At 42.9% G+C, this 15,404-nt stretch overlaps 1 protein-coding gene across 1 annotated transcript in view; it reads left to right on the top strand.

Annotated features, from left to right (window-relative positions):
- LOC102448953 (galanin receptor type 1-like) overlaps positions 1-13,690 on the top strand; it is a 30,796-nt gene extending 17,106 nt beyond the window's left edge. Inside the window, exon 3 of the mRNA XM_006117647.2 lies at positions 12,697-13,690. Coding sequence (XP_006117709.2) covers positions 12,697-13,014 — 318 coding nt within the window. The 3' untranslated portion in view covers positions 13,015-13,690. The remainder of the gene's footprint in view (positions 1-12,696) is intronic.
- The last annotated feature ends 1,714 nt before the right edge of the window (positions 13,691-15,404 follow it).

The raw sequence follows: 15,404 nt of genomic DNA on the forward strand, positions 1-15,404 counted from the left end.
ACAAGAGTCTATCAAGGGTGGGGACAGGGGTTTACCCACCACTGCCTTATCTGGGAATGATGATGATGCTACAGGGAGTGAGGGTCTTTCTGAGCCAGAGGGTCCTCTACTGCTTCCCCTTCTGTGGCTAGTCCTGCTGGGTTGGCGCAGGCGTGGGAATCAAGGGTGCCCCTCACTTGGCTTGGCCTGTGCCTCCGACATCGGAGTAAGGAGGCTGACATCAAAGCTGACGCTGATGGTGCCACACAGTCTGATGGAAGACAGACTCTGCTATTGCCCTATTACCACCATATGTGTTTCTCTTTCTGGCAGACTGACACCTGTGCTATGTCCCACTGCTCCAGACATACTTGTAAATACAATTGTGTTGGTTAGCAGTCAGATGTGCTCCTACTACAGGCCTTCAACTGCAACAGTCACACTTTGAAACAACCTTTTTTGGATAACACAATGCTGTGACCCCTTTCCTAACAAACATTGTAATCACAAAGCACAGATTAACTGCTGGAGCATAGTGCTAGGAGCTCATAGGGAAAGTTAGTGGTCTCATTACAAGAATGGAATTGGGAGTCTTGCTTGCCTTTCGAGAAAGGCAGACCATGGTGAGTTAAATGATACTAAGGTTCTCCATCTTGGGGAGAAATTGTGTTGTTCTCAGTTACCCCTAGTAGCTTATTCAAGCAATTCATCCTGAAAGCAGTATATTGAATGACAGCACATAATGTCGGTCGGGGTGGAGTAAAGTGTTCAAAACACTCTGTAGCTGAGAATTGTTTAGTAATTTGGGGGGAGAGGGTAGGAGAAAGTCTTTTATAGGACAGTTTCTACCAAGAGTTCATGTGACCTTCCTCCATGGCTTAAGAGGGGAATGTTAAGGAAATATCATCTTCCATTACAGAACACATAGCATTTACTGTTTCCAGATTAAAAATTAAAGAATTGGAAACAGATGTTGTGGAGGTGACATGCTTGTTACTCATCTACTCATCCAATTCTCTCATGTTTTCACTGTAGGAACAGAACTGAATGCAAACACATCCCTAATTTTGTTCTTCTATCAAGCATTGGGTAAGACTTACAGATTGATAGTTGGGTTTCTTCCATGGATGGAAAGGGAATTTAGATTTAGTGTGAGACTTTTCTAAAGGGGACGCTGCCTGTCTGAATGTCCACATTTCTTAAAATTCCCTGGGGTTGGAACTGCTGGTTCCATATTCTTTATTTCCTGCATAGTTCTGTTCTGTAAGATAGATTGAGAATGGAGAGAACCTTAAATTTGTTTCTTGGAGGGGAGAAAAAAGAGGCTTAAGTGATCGGCACATGTGTACTCAACTGTGGTTCTAACCAGGAAATAGACCCTACTCATCTTGGTAAATCTGAGTTATAGGAACCAAAAAATGATAGCAATAGATAGTTTTATAATTATTTGTTTCAGATATTATATTCAACTGATGTCACACAAATATTTAAGAGTGAATAACCTTGTTGGAACATATTGTACAACTATTTTTGCACAATTCTATTTTTAGATATAGTAAAGGATCTCTCTACATTGAGGAAACATTCTAGTGACTCTGTGGCCCGTATGAACTCAGGCAATAATATTGATATTACAGCAGCAACAAAGACTGGGGCCCCTGTGTGAGAGGCAATGCACAACCATAGAATAAATTGTGTGTGCCCTGAAGAGCTGGCAATCCAAACAGACAAGACAATGGACTGGACAACGGAAGGGATTTCACTCACCAGGAGGGCAAACAGGGTGGTTGGCCAACATCTTGTCAGTACTGCAACTTTTCCCTCTGAATTTAAAATAAATAGTTTTGGGCAGGCTTTTGTTAGTGGATTAGCCAAACAGTCAGACAAGTGACAGTAGGTGAGTAGAGAGGGCAGGTGGAGTGAGGTTAATGAAAATACTCTGATGGAGGGAATGAGAGGGAGGTTGATGTAAACTGTTGAAATTGGGGAAAACTGCGACAAGTGTGAACATTTAAGCTGCAGAATGCTTGAAGGGTTTGTCTATGCCAGGGAGCTAGTGCGAAATAAGCAAGGCTATGAATTCAAAGCATGATAGCTGTTCTACAATAATTCCCTGTGTGGAAACTAGGATTCTGCACTGACTACCTTTTACCGAATTAGCTTGACCTACTTCCAATATGCAGTGTGAGTTTCCACATGAGGAGGTTTTCTTGACATCTGTTCCAGGGCATTTCATGATATAGACAATCTCTAATGTAATCACTGCCAGCAGACATGCTAGAATGTTTATTCCGCATCTTGACTTAATCTTAATCTGTATATTTTAGAAATGTGAATATGTCTATCCATCTGTGAGTCCATTTGTTCAAGAACTCCTCCTAAATGGTAAGAATTAGGACTACCAAATTCAGTATGCAGCTTCCTCTTATCATAACTTAATGCAACATAAGCATTTGGTTGTACCAGGACAATGGGATGTGCCTAGAATTTGATTGTGTCTCATAAAATGGAAAGGGAGGGGTCTGGCTGGTGGGAGTTATATTGCAGTATGACCACAGGTGGCAGTAAGGGGCCAGAGATGGGGATCAGGATAACTATAACCTCATTGGGCCATCAGGGGGCAGAGGTGGAGAAAGGGACATCTGTCTACTACACATTTCAAAGAGTTTGTGTCTGTCTGTCCTGCTGCTGGGGGATATGCACCCTTCCCCCTGGCTGTGTCCGCTGCAGCAGTCAAGCTACTTTGGTGACAGAGGGCTGGGGTTGTCCTCTCTCGCAGGCAGCCTGAATACTGAACCCTTCATCCCCTGCCCTACCTCAGAACAATGATTTAAATGAAGAAAAACAAAACTTATTTGAAAATGAGCAGTCCTGTGGCACCTTATTAAGTTAAGGGCCCAAGCAACACTGACTAAGTCTTCTAGTTTTAATACATAAATTCATATGAGTCTTTAAGACTGATTTTCATAGAGCTATGCAGAACATAATGCAGTAATTATAGCTCCTTTAAGCCATTTCTGGTCTAGATTAGTTTCCAAGCAGCTGTTCAGTGGAACATAAATAGACAGCTCAGAGAAAGTTTAATGAGAATCCTTAAGCTTTCAGAGATAACTTACATTCACAGCTAATTGCATTCATCCTGAATGTAAGATGACCATATCTTAAAAATAAAATAGGGACATTTTTGTGTTGACTCGTCTTAAAGTCATGAAATAGTTAAACAATAAAAGTCATTTAGGTTGGTGGGGTCATTACTGCAAGCATGTGACTCAACAGTAACACATGTCTCTTGATCAGAATGAAGGATGCCCTCCTGCTCCCAGGAAATTAGTGTTCTGGATTAGCTTGTCATAAAAATATTGAACACATGTCTAATATTCATTTTGAGCAAAAAGCATTTTTGATAAGGTCCATGCTCATTCAATTATTTCCTCATTCCAAATACTTCATAACATCAAATACTCATTCAGATTACACTGTTAATTATAAGCAGCATATATTCTGCTCTGAATAGTACACCCAGACGAACATTTTGTGGCTATAAAAAAAGTTTTGAAATTAAAAGTTGGTACAGATCAGGTTTACTGAAATGTAAGACATGAAATGGGTTTGCAAAATGAATTCCTAGCTTTTGTTGTGAAAAGTTTTTGCAAAATTTAGTACAGGCAGTCCCCGAGTTACGCGGATCCGACTTAAATTTAGTACAGGCAGTTAGAGGGGAAGATATCCTTTCTCTTGATGGGTTTAAAAGGCATTGGCTACTCTAACTTTATTTAGACAGCACATGGCAGAATGATTGAGATGCTTTGGGGTTCACACAGGCTGGTAAGGGGTTCTGTCATCGCCTGACCTGTAACCCTGGGCAGTTTAACCCTGACACCAGCAGCCTGCACAAAGCATCCTCACACTGATTTCCACCACCGTGGCTGTTCCTTACAGTGACCCCAACACCACTTCTAGTCCCAAGTCCCCTCAAAATAATCTGCCCTCCAGTGTCCAGGCCCATGCCTTGGATTCTCTCAGAAGCCTGTGAGTGTAGCTGAGGATTTCAATATGCAGAAAGATAACAGACCAAATAATGAAGCAATTTGCAAACATCTAGAAGATAGTGAGATAAGTAACTGTCAGCATGGATTTGTCCAGAACAAATCATGTCAAATCAACTTAATAGGTTTCTTTGACAGGCTAACAAGCCTTGTAGAAAGAAGGGAAGCGATCGGTTTAGTTTATCTTGATGTTAGTAAGGCTTTTTATTCCAACTTGCATGTCCTTACCATGAGCAAACTAGGGAGATATAGGCTAGATGGAGCTACTACAAGATGGGCACATAATTGGCTGGAAAACAGTTCACGAGGAGTAGTTAGTACTTCACAGTCAAGCTAGAAGGGGAGAGCATATGGGGTTCCACAAGGATCAGTCCCTGCATCTGTCTTTGTTCAGTATCCTGGTTAATGATTTAGATGATGGTATAGTGCAGGAATAAGGAAACATTTTTGAGTCAGGGGCCTCTGACTCACAGAAAAATCAATTGAGGTCCACACACAAATGAGGAACAAAACAAAAAAACAAAAAGCAAAACCCCGCCACATGAATGTGGCCCCCAGCTGATAAGCAGAAAAAAAAAGACAACATGCCTCACTCATGCAATTCTGTTCACCACGATTCCCCTCGCACACCAGCCCCATCAGGGGGATGCCAAGGTTTCAGGGCTTCCCTCTAAGGCCAAATTAAGTTTTCTACAGCCTGGGGCTAGCACATTTTTGGGGCCTCTGGGGTGGGGTCAAAAATGATGGAAGTGTGTGGGAAGGGGCTGCCAGGGAGTGGGAGTGTAAGGTCTGGGCAGGTGGTAGGGGTTAGGAGTGGGTTGGGAGTGTGGGGTCTGGAAGGTAGGATGCAGGAGCAGGCTGAGAGTGGAAGTGCACAGTCTGGGTAGGAGAGGGGGTGCAGGAGTGGGATGCAGCAGCAGACTGGGAGGTGTGGTGGGGAGAAAGATGGGGTGTGGGGTATGAGTGAGAGGGGAGTGCAGGAGCGGGCTGGAGTGCGAGGAAGGAGTGGAAAGGGGAAGGCGATGGGGGCACTTATCTAGCATAGCTCTGGGGGGGGGCACAAATGGCTCCATGCCACCCTGCAGTGGCTTGCAGGCTCCACCCGTTTCTCCCATTGGCAGGGGATCCCAGTGACGGGAGTGGTTCCCAGTGACGTTGCCCTGCACTGCCATTCCAGCACAGAGCCTCTTCCTCTCCTAACGGGCAGAACCTCTGGGCCTGATGGAGCTAGCGGCTTGCTTTGATCCAGCCTGCGAGGCTCAGGGTTCCCCCTCCCTCCAGCAGTGGGGAGCTGGGGGATGGTGCTCCAGCCATGCAGAGGGGCACCAAACCATGGTGTGGCTGGAATGTCAGTGCTGGCTCATGCTGATGCAGGGCTGGAGAGCCCTGAGCCTCATGGGCTGGATCAAGGCAAGCCACTGGCTGCATCTGACCATAGATTCCCTACTCTTGGTATAGAGAGTACACTTACGAAGTTTGTGGATGATACCAAGATGGAAGGGGTGCAAGTGGTTAGGAGGTTAGGATCATAATTAAAAATTATCTGGACAAATTGGAGAAATGATCGGAGGCAAATAGGATGAAATTCAACAAGGACAAATGCAAAGTATTCCCCTTAGGGAGGGACACACACAAAACAGGAAATGACTGCCTAGGAAGGAGCACTGTGGAAAGGGTTTTAGGGGTTATAGTGTACTACATGTAAAGTATGAGCCAACTGTGAGAAACTGTTGCAAAAAAAATAAAATAAAGCAAACATAATTCTGGGATGTATTAACAGGAGTGTTGTAAGCATGACACAAGATACTCTACTCCACTGTGATAAGGCCTCATCTGGAGTATTCTGTCCAGTTCTGAGTGCCACATTTCAAAAAACATATGAACAAATTGGAGAAAGTCCAGAGAAATGCAACAAAAATTATTAAAGGTCTAAAAAATGAGCTATGAGGAAAGATTGTAAAAACTGGGATTATTTAGTAAGAAGAAGAGAAGACAAGGTGGATGACATAACAGTTTTTAAGTACATGAAATGTTAGAAGAGAGGGTGAAAATTGGTTCTTGTTAGCTTCTGAGGACAGGACAAGAAACATATTTAACTGCAGCAAGGGAGATTTAAGTTGGATATTCAGAAAAACTTCTTAACTATCAAGGTGGTTAAGCACTAGAACAAGCTGCCTAAGTAGTCTGTGGAATCACCATCATTGGAAGTTTTTAAGAACAGGTTTGACAAACACCTGTCAGAAATCATCTAGTTAATTTCTTAATCCTTCCATGCATGCAAGGGACTGAACTAGATGACCTACTAAGATCCCTTCTGGTTCAGGTTCTAAGATTCTATTACTTCACCCTCTTCAGTTTAAGGCACAGCACTGAGACAGTTTTGTAATAAAAAAGCATAAGTTTAACAACAATGAACAGATATTTAAGTATGAATAAAAGACACAGATATGGCTCCTATAAAACAAAACACTTTCTAGAGATTAAAACTTAACTTCAGCAAGTTAAATTCAGCAATCTTTGTGTCAACAAGATGCTCACTTATAGTCAGTTCCAGTTAGTTTTGCTTTTCAGATCAAGAGGATCTACTTTTCATGAGCTCAATGGGCAATGCTATCCTTTTGTTCCCTGGATGTTGGATGCCAAAATAACTTTTTTTTCTGCTATATTTCACAGTCTATTGTTTGTCTCATGAGACCAAAAGACTTCCTGAGAGTTAAGACCTCATCCAAGTTGTGATCATGAAATGGTCTTCATTCCAGTTCATTTAGCTTGAGAGCTTTGTTTACCTTCCATGTAGATGCACTTTTCACTGTTCTCTGAGGTATTTCCTAGTTCTATTTACACTGAAGACACAGAGAAACAGACCAAATTCATGCCTTTGCCGCAGACAAGCTGGACTTGTATGCTGCTTGCAGAATCAGAGAATACTAGAACTGAAAGGGACCTCGAGAGATCATCAAGTCCAGTCCCCAGCCCTCGGGGCGGGACCAAGCACCGTCTAGATTATTCCTTGATAGATGTCTATCCAACCTGATCTTAAATATCTCCCGTGACAGAGATTCCACAACCTCCGTAGGCAATTTATTCCGGCGTTTAACCACACTGAAAGGAAGTTTTTCCTAATGTCGAAACTAAACCTCCTTTGCTGCAATTTCAGCCTATTGCTTCTTGTCCTATCCTCAGAGGTCAAGATGAACAATTTTTCTCCTTCCTCTTTGTAACACCCTGTTAGATGCTTTAAAACTGATATCATGTCCCCTCTCAGTCTTCAGTTTTCTAAACTAAAAAAGCCCAATTATTTCAGTCTTCCCTCATAGCTAATGTTTTCTAGATCTTTAATCATTTTTGTTCCTCTTCTCTGGACCTTCTCCAATTTCTCCACATTTTTCTTGAAATGTGGTGCCCAGAACTGGACACAGTACTCCAATTGAGGCCTAATCAGTGCAGAATAGAGCAGAAGAATGACTTCTCGTGTCTTGCTCACAACACCTATTAATGCATCCCAGAATCATGTTTGCTTTTTTTGCAACAGTGTCACACTGTTGACTCATATTTAGCTTGTGGTCCACTATGACCCCCTGGAGCCCTTTCTGCAGTACTCCTTCCTAGACAGTCGCTTCCCATTCTGTGTGTGTCAAATTGATTATTCCTTCTTAAGTGGAGCACTTTCCATTTGTCCTTATTAAACTTCATCCTTTTTACCTCAGACCATTTCTCCAGTTTGTCCATATCATTTTGAATTACGACCCTGCTCTCCCAAGCACTTGCAACCCCTCCCAGGTTGGTAACATCTGCAAACTTAATAATCATACTCACTATGCCATCATCTAAATCACTGATGAAGATATTGAACAGAACCGGTCCAAAAACAGACTCCTATGGAACTGTTAATAACTACTCTCTGAGAACTGTTATTCAGTCAGTTATGCACCTACCTTATAGTAGCCCCATCTAGGTTGTATTGCCCTAGTTTATTGATAAGATCATCATGTGAGACTATATTAAATGCCTTACTAAAGTCTAGGTAGATTACATCCACCACTTCTCCCTTGTCCACAAGACTTGTTATCCTATCAAAGAAAGCTATCAGTTTGGTTTGACATGATTTGTTCTTTACAAATCCATGCTGATGTTACCTATCACCTTAATATCTTTCAGTTGTTTGCAGATGAATTCCATAATTACTTGCTCTATTATCTTCCCGGGCACAGAAGTTAGACTGGTCTGTAGTTTCCTCGGTTGTTCTTATTTCCCTTTCTACAGATGGACACTATATTTGCCCTTTTCTAGTCTTCTCTTCCATCTTCCATGACTTTTCAAAGATGATGGTTAAAGGCTAGTATTTCACCTATTAAAGACATATTTCCAGTTTTAAGATTTCAAGAACATAAGAATAGCCATACTGGGTCAGACCAAAGATCCATCTAGCTCAGTATCCTGTATTCCAGCAGGGGCCAGTGCCAGCTGCCCCATAGGAAATGAACAGAACAGGTAATCATCAAGTGACCCATTCCCCGTTGCTCATTTCCAGTTTCTGGCAAACAGAGGCTAAAGACCTCATCTCTGCCCATCCTGGCTAATAGCCATTGATGGAACTATCCTCCATGAATGTATCTAGTTCTTTTTTTGAACCTTTTCATAGTCTTGGTCTTCACATCTTCTAGCAAAGAGTTCTACAGATTGACAGAGCATTTTGTAAAGAAATACTTCCTTTTGTTTGTTTTAAACTTGCTACCTATTAATTTAATGTAGTAAATCCTAGTATTATGATTATCTACTTTCTCCATGTCAATTATTATTGTATAGATCTTACTCATATCGCTCCTTAGTAGTCTTTTTTTTTGTAGCAGCCTTGCTGCAATTGGCTATATGTTTTGCCTGCGGCAGCCCAACTCCTACTACATTTAAACTGAAGAGCTGCAACTGAGGTAGCGAGCACTCCCCTCCTTATCGACTAATCAAGTAGTGGATGGAATTCCATCGACTACTCAATTAGCTGATTAGCCACATTTTAACATTCTTAGTCTGCAGAAAACAACACAGAGGACAATCTGTACATCAGCAGTGCAGAAAAATGTTATCTGGTGATACACTTCAAAAGAGTACATTTGAAAGGTTTACTAGACTATAGGAAGGGAAGAGAACCCCTTCCTTAGCCATCACTTAAGGTCCAAAAGAATTCAACCTTCTTGGTATCTGTGTAAATGTAGATCCTTCCATTAGGTGGGATGAAGATGCTGAGAATCTTGAGTGCTTTCTTGCACTTCTATGGAACAAGAAGCAAGAGCAGTAAGTTTCTTCAAAAGCTTATGTGATTGTCTTATGATAAATACAACTCTGAATCCCTTCAACTTTGATCCTATATAATGTAACTGCAGATAAGTTGAAGCATCTGGGATAACCTATACAAAAGTCCCATTCTCTCAATCCTGCTAGTCTTTTGGCCTCACATGTGGCAGTAGTTACATAGGTTGTGCATTTTGCAAAGTATGGCCTCTCATCAAGCCTTAACTTCTTATTTTATAGGGGCTTCACTACCTTCAGTCAGTACGGGTGACTTCACAGTAACTAATTAACACATTGATAGCACCTTCATTGACACAGGTCTCAAAATAAGTTTATTCTTGCAACACCTTTGTCTCTGGAGTATTATCCCTACGGCTGTGTCTAGACTGGCCAGTTTTTCCAGAAAATCAGCTGCTTTTCCGGAAAAACTTGCCAGCTGTCTACACTGGCCACTTGAATTTCCGCAAAAGCACTGACTTCCTACTGTAAGAAATCAGTGCTTTTTGTGGAAATACTATGCTGCTCCCGTTCAGGCAAAAGTCCCTTTTGCGCAAAACTTGTGCGAAAAAGGGACAGTGTAGACAGCTGAGATAGAATCATAGAATCATAGAATAATAGGACTGAAAGGGACCTCGAGAGGTCATCGAGTCCAGCCCCCTGCCCTCAAGGCAGGATCAAGCTCCGTCTACACCATCCCAATTAAGGCCTCTGGGGTTCCTATAAAAGGATTCCTCCCATGGGGGTGGGGGGTAGAATTTTTAGAAGGTGCACAGAGCAGAGCAAATCAAATCAAATCCTGAACCCCAAGGACTGGCCTGTGATGAGAATGACTTGGTAAGCGTGGACCCTTGCCTCTAGGGAAATCCCAGGGCAAAAAAGGGGGCTCTGTGAGTCTCTGAGGCGCTCAAGTAACCACCAAGAAGCGCAGAACCCCCAGGGAGCTACCAAGGGACTTTGTCACACATGAAACAATACACCTTTTTTACTTTCTTCTCACAAAAAGATCTAGTTCAATATATTTCAATGGAGTTTAAAGGTCTGGCTCCTTTTGCCTCCTCAAATATTTCTCTTTAAAGGTTTCAAATAATGGCAGAAACAGAGCAAATCCCTGCCACACTTCCATGTGAAATACTAGAGATTAAGTTAAAGTAATGTTGCCCCAGTTTTCTAAGGCACTGCTAGGTATAGCTAATACAAGCTCTGCCATTTAATCTGTTCATTAGAACCGTGTTTCTCAAACTGCTCCGCGGAGCACCAGTTCCGCGTAAGCATCTGTTTTCCGCAAAAAAACCCCGATCGCAAAAATGGTGATCGGGCCTTTTTTGCACAAAAGCATGTCTAGATTGGCCACGGATGCTTTTCTGCAAAAAGTGCTTTTCTGTTAAAAGCATTTCCGGAAAATCATGCCAGTCTAGACGTAGCCTACTTGTATAGGTCTGATGCTAATGTTAGGGTTAGATGACTGACTTATGACTTATGTAGTCCCCTTACTAAAAGGGGCCTCTGACTTTTTCTGGGAGGATCCTTTGTGCCACAATCTAGCCCTAGAGACTACAACTCCCATGAGCCCTGGAGGAAAAAGGAGGAAGGGGATTCATCTGGGCATTTTGGGAGAGAGAGAGGCTTTCCATTTTCGGGAGAAAGGAGCCAGGCTGCTGTCCAGAAGCTGTTGTGTTGCAGCTAGAGCCTGGAACTGAGAGCATGTGGGGCTTGGATCTAGCAGGCTGCTTCAGGGGCTGCTGATTGTCCCTAGATGGGAAAGACTCTGGCTATGCCTGAAAAAGGCTACATATTCCTGCACACAGGAGGAAACTGAGAGTAACTGGGCTCTTTGGGTAAGTGCTTCCTGGAACAGACCTCAGAGATACAGACTAATTCTGGGTCCAAAGAGAGGCAGAGTGACCAGCCCAGTGAACCAGAGCTGCTGGCATTTGATGGAGCCAGCTGCAGTGGCAGAGGAATTTTGCAGCTGGCTGCTCAGCTTGGACTCACACACACAGGACCTGCAGAGTGCTGTCTCCACTCCAGCTGCAGACCTTCAAGCACGCCCATGCAAGTGTTTGGGACTTTGAATCCAGAGGAGTGCACGCTCTGGGGTGGGATAAATGGTGGCAGTGCAAATGCCAGATAGATAAGTTCCTTTTATTTGTGTACTTTAATTGATTTTATTCACTGTTAATCTTTACTTAACTTAAAGAAACATTTAAGTTAAGTAAAGGTGTGTTAATTCTAATTTAATCAAATAGATGTATATTATTTATAATTGTCCTGGAGTTAGATCCGGATTATTGCAGAAATAATTTTATTCCTGGAGGCTCCTAAGGCACACCATTAAGTGTGTACAGGGCCAGTAAGATGGAAGCACCACCATCATATATTCTTTAGTGTGTGTGTGACTGTTCCTGAGTAACACAGGGAGGAAAAGGGGGTTTACATCCACATGGGAAGTTTGTGGCAGAACTGAAAATAGAAGCACCATGCCCCAGCTCTAGGAATTTGCACTATAAGACCCTACTCCCCATTCAAAGTTTTGTCTTCATCATTTCAAGCTTATTTCTCTATTAAACAGTAAAATAAAAAAAAATTAAAGAAAAAAGTTAAAGAATTTTCAAGTGAGCTAAGTGGAGACAAAGCGTTGGAGGTGTTTACCTTGGCATAGCTAAACGAGGGCCGCACTGTATCTTCCAGCTGAGGTTGATCTCACCCATTTCACATCGCAGTAAAATTCAAGCAACATTGTCTCCTCCGTTTCCACAGAGGGATTGCCAATGCACAATAACTGTCAGCTAGAACTAAAATAAAAAGAAACAAAACTGCTTTTCTTGTCAGGGAGCCTTTACAAGTAGGGACGAAGACCCTGACAACTTTGGCTGGTGTTACATCAGGTAGCTTTCTTCCTTCTGAGAGTATGTTGAACTAGAGCTCCAGTGGTACAATTAGAGTTATGGTGGGGCTTGAATTCATTTCAGAAAACAAAAATACCCCCAAGGTCCTGGACCTGTTTAATTAAATATTATTTAACCTGGGTCTGTTGGGTCACCTCGATGCCATTCCACCTATCCAAAAGGCATGTTCCTGAGTTCCATTACACAGCTGCAGCATTTCAGTGGTCTACTGCATACTGTGCCTATTAAGCGCTTGGAGAGCCTTACAAAAGAGGCACTATAGATCTGTACAATGGTAATATTAATGCTCTGCAGAGTTAAAGAACAGCATGAAATAGAAATAAAGATGATATTGTTTTGGGTTATTTTGAAAGTATGGGATTTGATCATGGGTCTAGCAGTGGCCAGTGCTGCACACAAGAAGGAAAATAAACCTTATAGTACATGCCCAGAACTGATCATTTTTAGCACTGGCTAACACATGGCTTTGTCTTTTCCAGACAGCGCAGACAGTGCTACTCGTGGTTGCTGTGTTCTTGATATCCTGGCTCCCACACCACATCATTACCATGTGGGCAGAGTTTGGTCAGTTTCCTCTAAACAACATCTCCTTCACTTTTCGCATAATCTCTCATTGCTTAGCCTATGGGAACTCTTGCATTAACCCCATCATCTATGCTTTCCTCTCGGAGAACTTCCGCAAGGCCTGCCGGCAAGTCTTCACCTGCAAGTTCCTCCTGAAGCCAGCTCCTGCTGAAAAGCTTGTGAGAATACGCATGGAGAACTTTTCTACTACTCACTCAACAACTAACGTGTGACCTGGACATAAAAAATGAGAATGCATTACAGTAAAATGATAATCCACTGAAAGAGAAAATTGGGAGGATGGGGAGAACACATTTGTATAGAGACGATTCTGGGGCAGAGTGCTTTAAAGACTTATTCATCATGCTAAAGGAATTCTGAACCATTCCTTAATGCAGCAGTGTGAATCCCTTCACACTAGGGATGTGAACATGTACCCATGTAACCAATGAGCCCAACCTCATTGGTTAATGAGTACAGTTACACATAGGCACTGCCCACCCCCACACTGTTCCCTTTGAGGCCTTTTAAGCCAGCTCCCCACATGTACTGGCTCTCGCCTGCTCTCCCCTCCCCCCTTCCCACCCCCGCTACTGTTTCTGATAGGAGCTGGTACTCACCTGCCCCTCCCCTGCCCCCCATGTAAATGTATAACCACTGAAATTTTCAGTGGTTACATATTAACTTAGCTAAATGTATTTTTAATATCTCTACTTAACACAGGCACAGCTGGCCCTGTTGTGGCTTATTAACTACCAGATTCTTTATAGCAGTGGTACTCACATCATATAAGCTCCTGAATACTTGCAGATTCAGAGAGACTGAGGCCTAAGTTTAGATGGAGGGTGGGGTTTTATCAGATAAGGAAAAAAAATCCAGCTTTGTGTTCAGCAAAGAGCAGTCAATCTGATGGGGTCGAATACAAACTGGAATGTGGTTTATTAGTGATATAATATTTGGAAGCTTCAGGGTGTAGCGGAGTTAGTCTGTAAAAGGAAAAACGTAAACAACAAATAGTCTTTCAGGTGCTACTAGACTAACAAAACATGTAGATGGTATCATGAGCTTTCGTGGGCACAACTCACTTCTTCAGAGATTGCTTGAAGTTAAAAAAAAATCTTGTTGTAAAGTCTCTAATGTTTCTGTTGTAAATCACATCTAGAAGTCAGTGTTTCTACTGTATGCAAGCTGGTTTAAATTAGTTTGCTATGACTGGATATCCCTTCTTCGTGACAGGTTTTCCTAGTCAGTCTTTGAGGGAGTAAAAAAAGCTCAGTGCATTCATATAACCAGTCATAATTTGTCTCTCAAAAGTCTGAGTATTTGTCTCTTCCTTATCACCCTGTATATTTGCTGGTTTTAATGTTAGTGCCGGTTATATTCAGGAAACCATTGTTTCTAATGCTGGTCTGTTTAGCACCAATGAGGATGAGAGAACAAGATTTAAACTAAAACTCTGAAGAGTGTATTTGTTAAGTGTCAGTCTCTTTCTGTTCAGATTTATTGTTTACAAGGTTTTGTTTGTACACATACTGTGAGCACTTCTTACCAAAGCCTTTTTGGATACTTGTTACCTGAAATGCTGCATGAAGGTCCACGCTTATCGGTGATTTCATCAACCGTACCACAGCCATCATCATCAGACCTTTGATCTGAGCATTATTGCTGTATAAAGCTGGTGATTGTAAATACAAAGTTTCATGGTACTGTGTTACGTTGTATGGCTGTTTGAGCCTATGGGCCTGCATTCGCTGTTTGAGGTGGGTCTTCTGTGACTCATGCCTACGGTTGAGTATCAGAGTCATATGTGAAATAAAAAACCTTCTGGGGAAACAGACCAGCCAGGGGACCTATCCCAATACTCTTCCGTTGGCCTTTCTTTCTTTGTAGCCTTCCCCAGTGTCTTCTGAGGAAGATCCAGGCCTACTCTCTACTCCGGATCTCAGCCCATGACAGCAGCTGCCCATGACCCTTTAACTAGGGTGCTTTGCTGCAGTGCTTCCTTGGACCACTTCCCCACAGCCTCATACATTCTTCATCCTTACCTTAGCATCTTTTCCTGGTTGAGTCCAGCTGCCAGCCCAGACGGTTTTCCACCATTTCTCTGCCAGCACCGCTCTGTCCGAGGTCCTGTAGCTCCTTTAGCCAGCCGGGAACACACACCATCCAAGCTCCACCAATTCCAGCACATAACTAATTTCACTCCTGCTCTTCTTGTAGTGCTGCTGCTAGGCACCAATTGGGTGCTTCCTGCAGTCCCTTTCTGATTGGCCCTGTCCCACACAGCCATCCTATGCAGCTCAGAGGACCTTCTCCCAATGCTCTTCTCTGGGGCATGGTGAGGCAGTGTTGTGAGACCTTAAGTAGGGAACATCAGCTAAGTTCCCCCTAAACTGCATAGCTGCTTCCCATTAAGCCCCATATAGTGGCTCAGGGACGCAGTTGGGAGATCTCCGTCTGCAAGCCCTGAAGCTGCCCAGGACAGTAGCAGGGCACCCCTCTTTGTTGGCCCAGCACCGAGCTGCTTTGGCTAGGAGAAAGGGGCCCCTTCTCGCCATCTCCAACAGGGAGCTGCCCAGGTATGCTTAAGCCCCAAGCCCCTGCCTTGAGCATCCTCCTGTAC

This window comes from Pelodiscus sinensis, chromosome 12, assembly GCF_049634645.1.
Source record: "Pelodiscus sinensis isolate JC-2024 chromosome 12, ASM4963464v1, whole genome shotgun sequence".
In the NCBI taxonomy this organism is placed as follows: Eukaryota; Metazoa; Chordata; order Testudines; family Trionychidae; genus Pelodiscus; species Pelodiscus sinensis.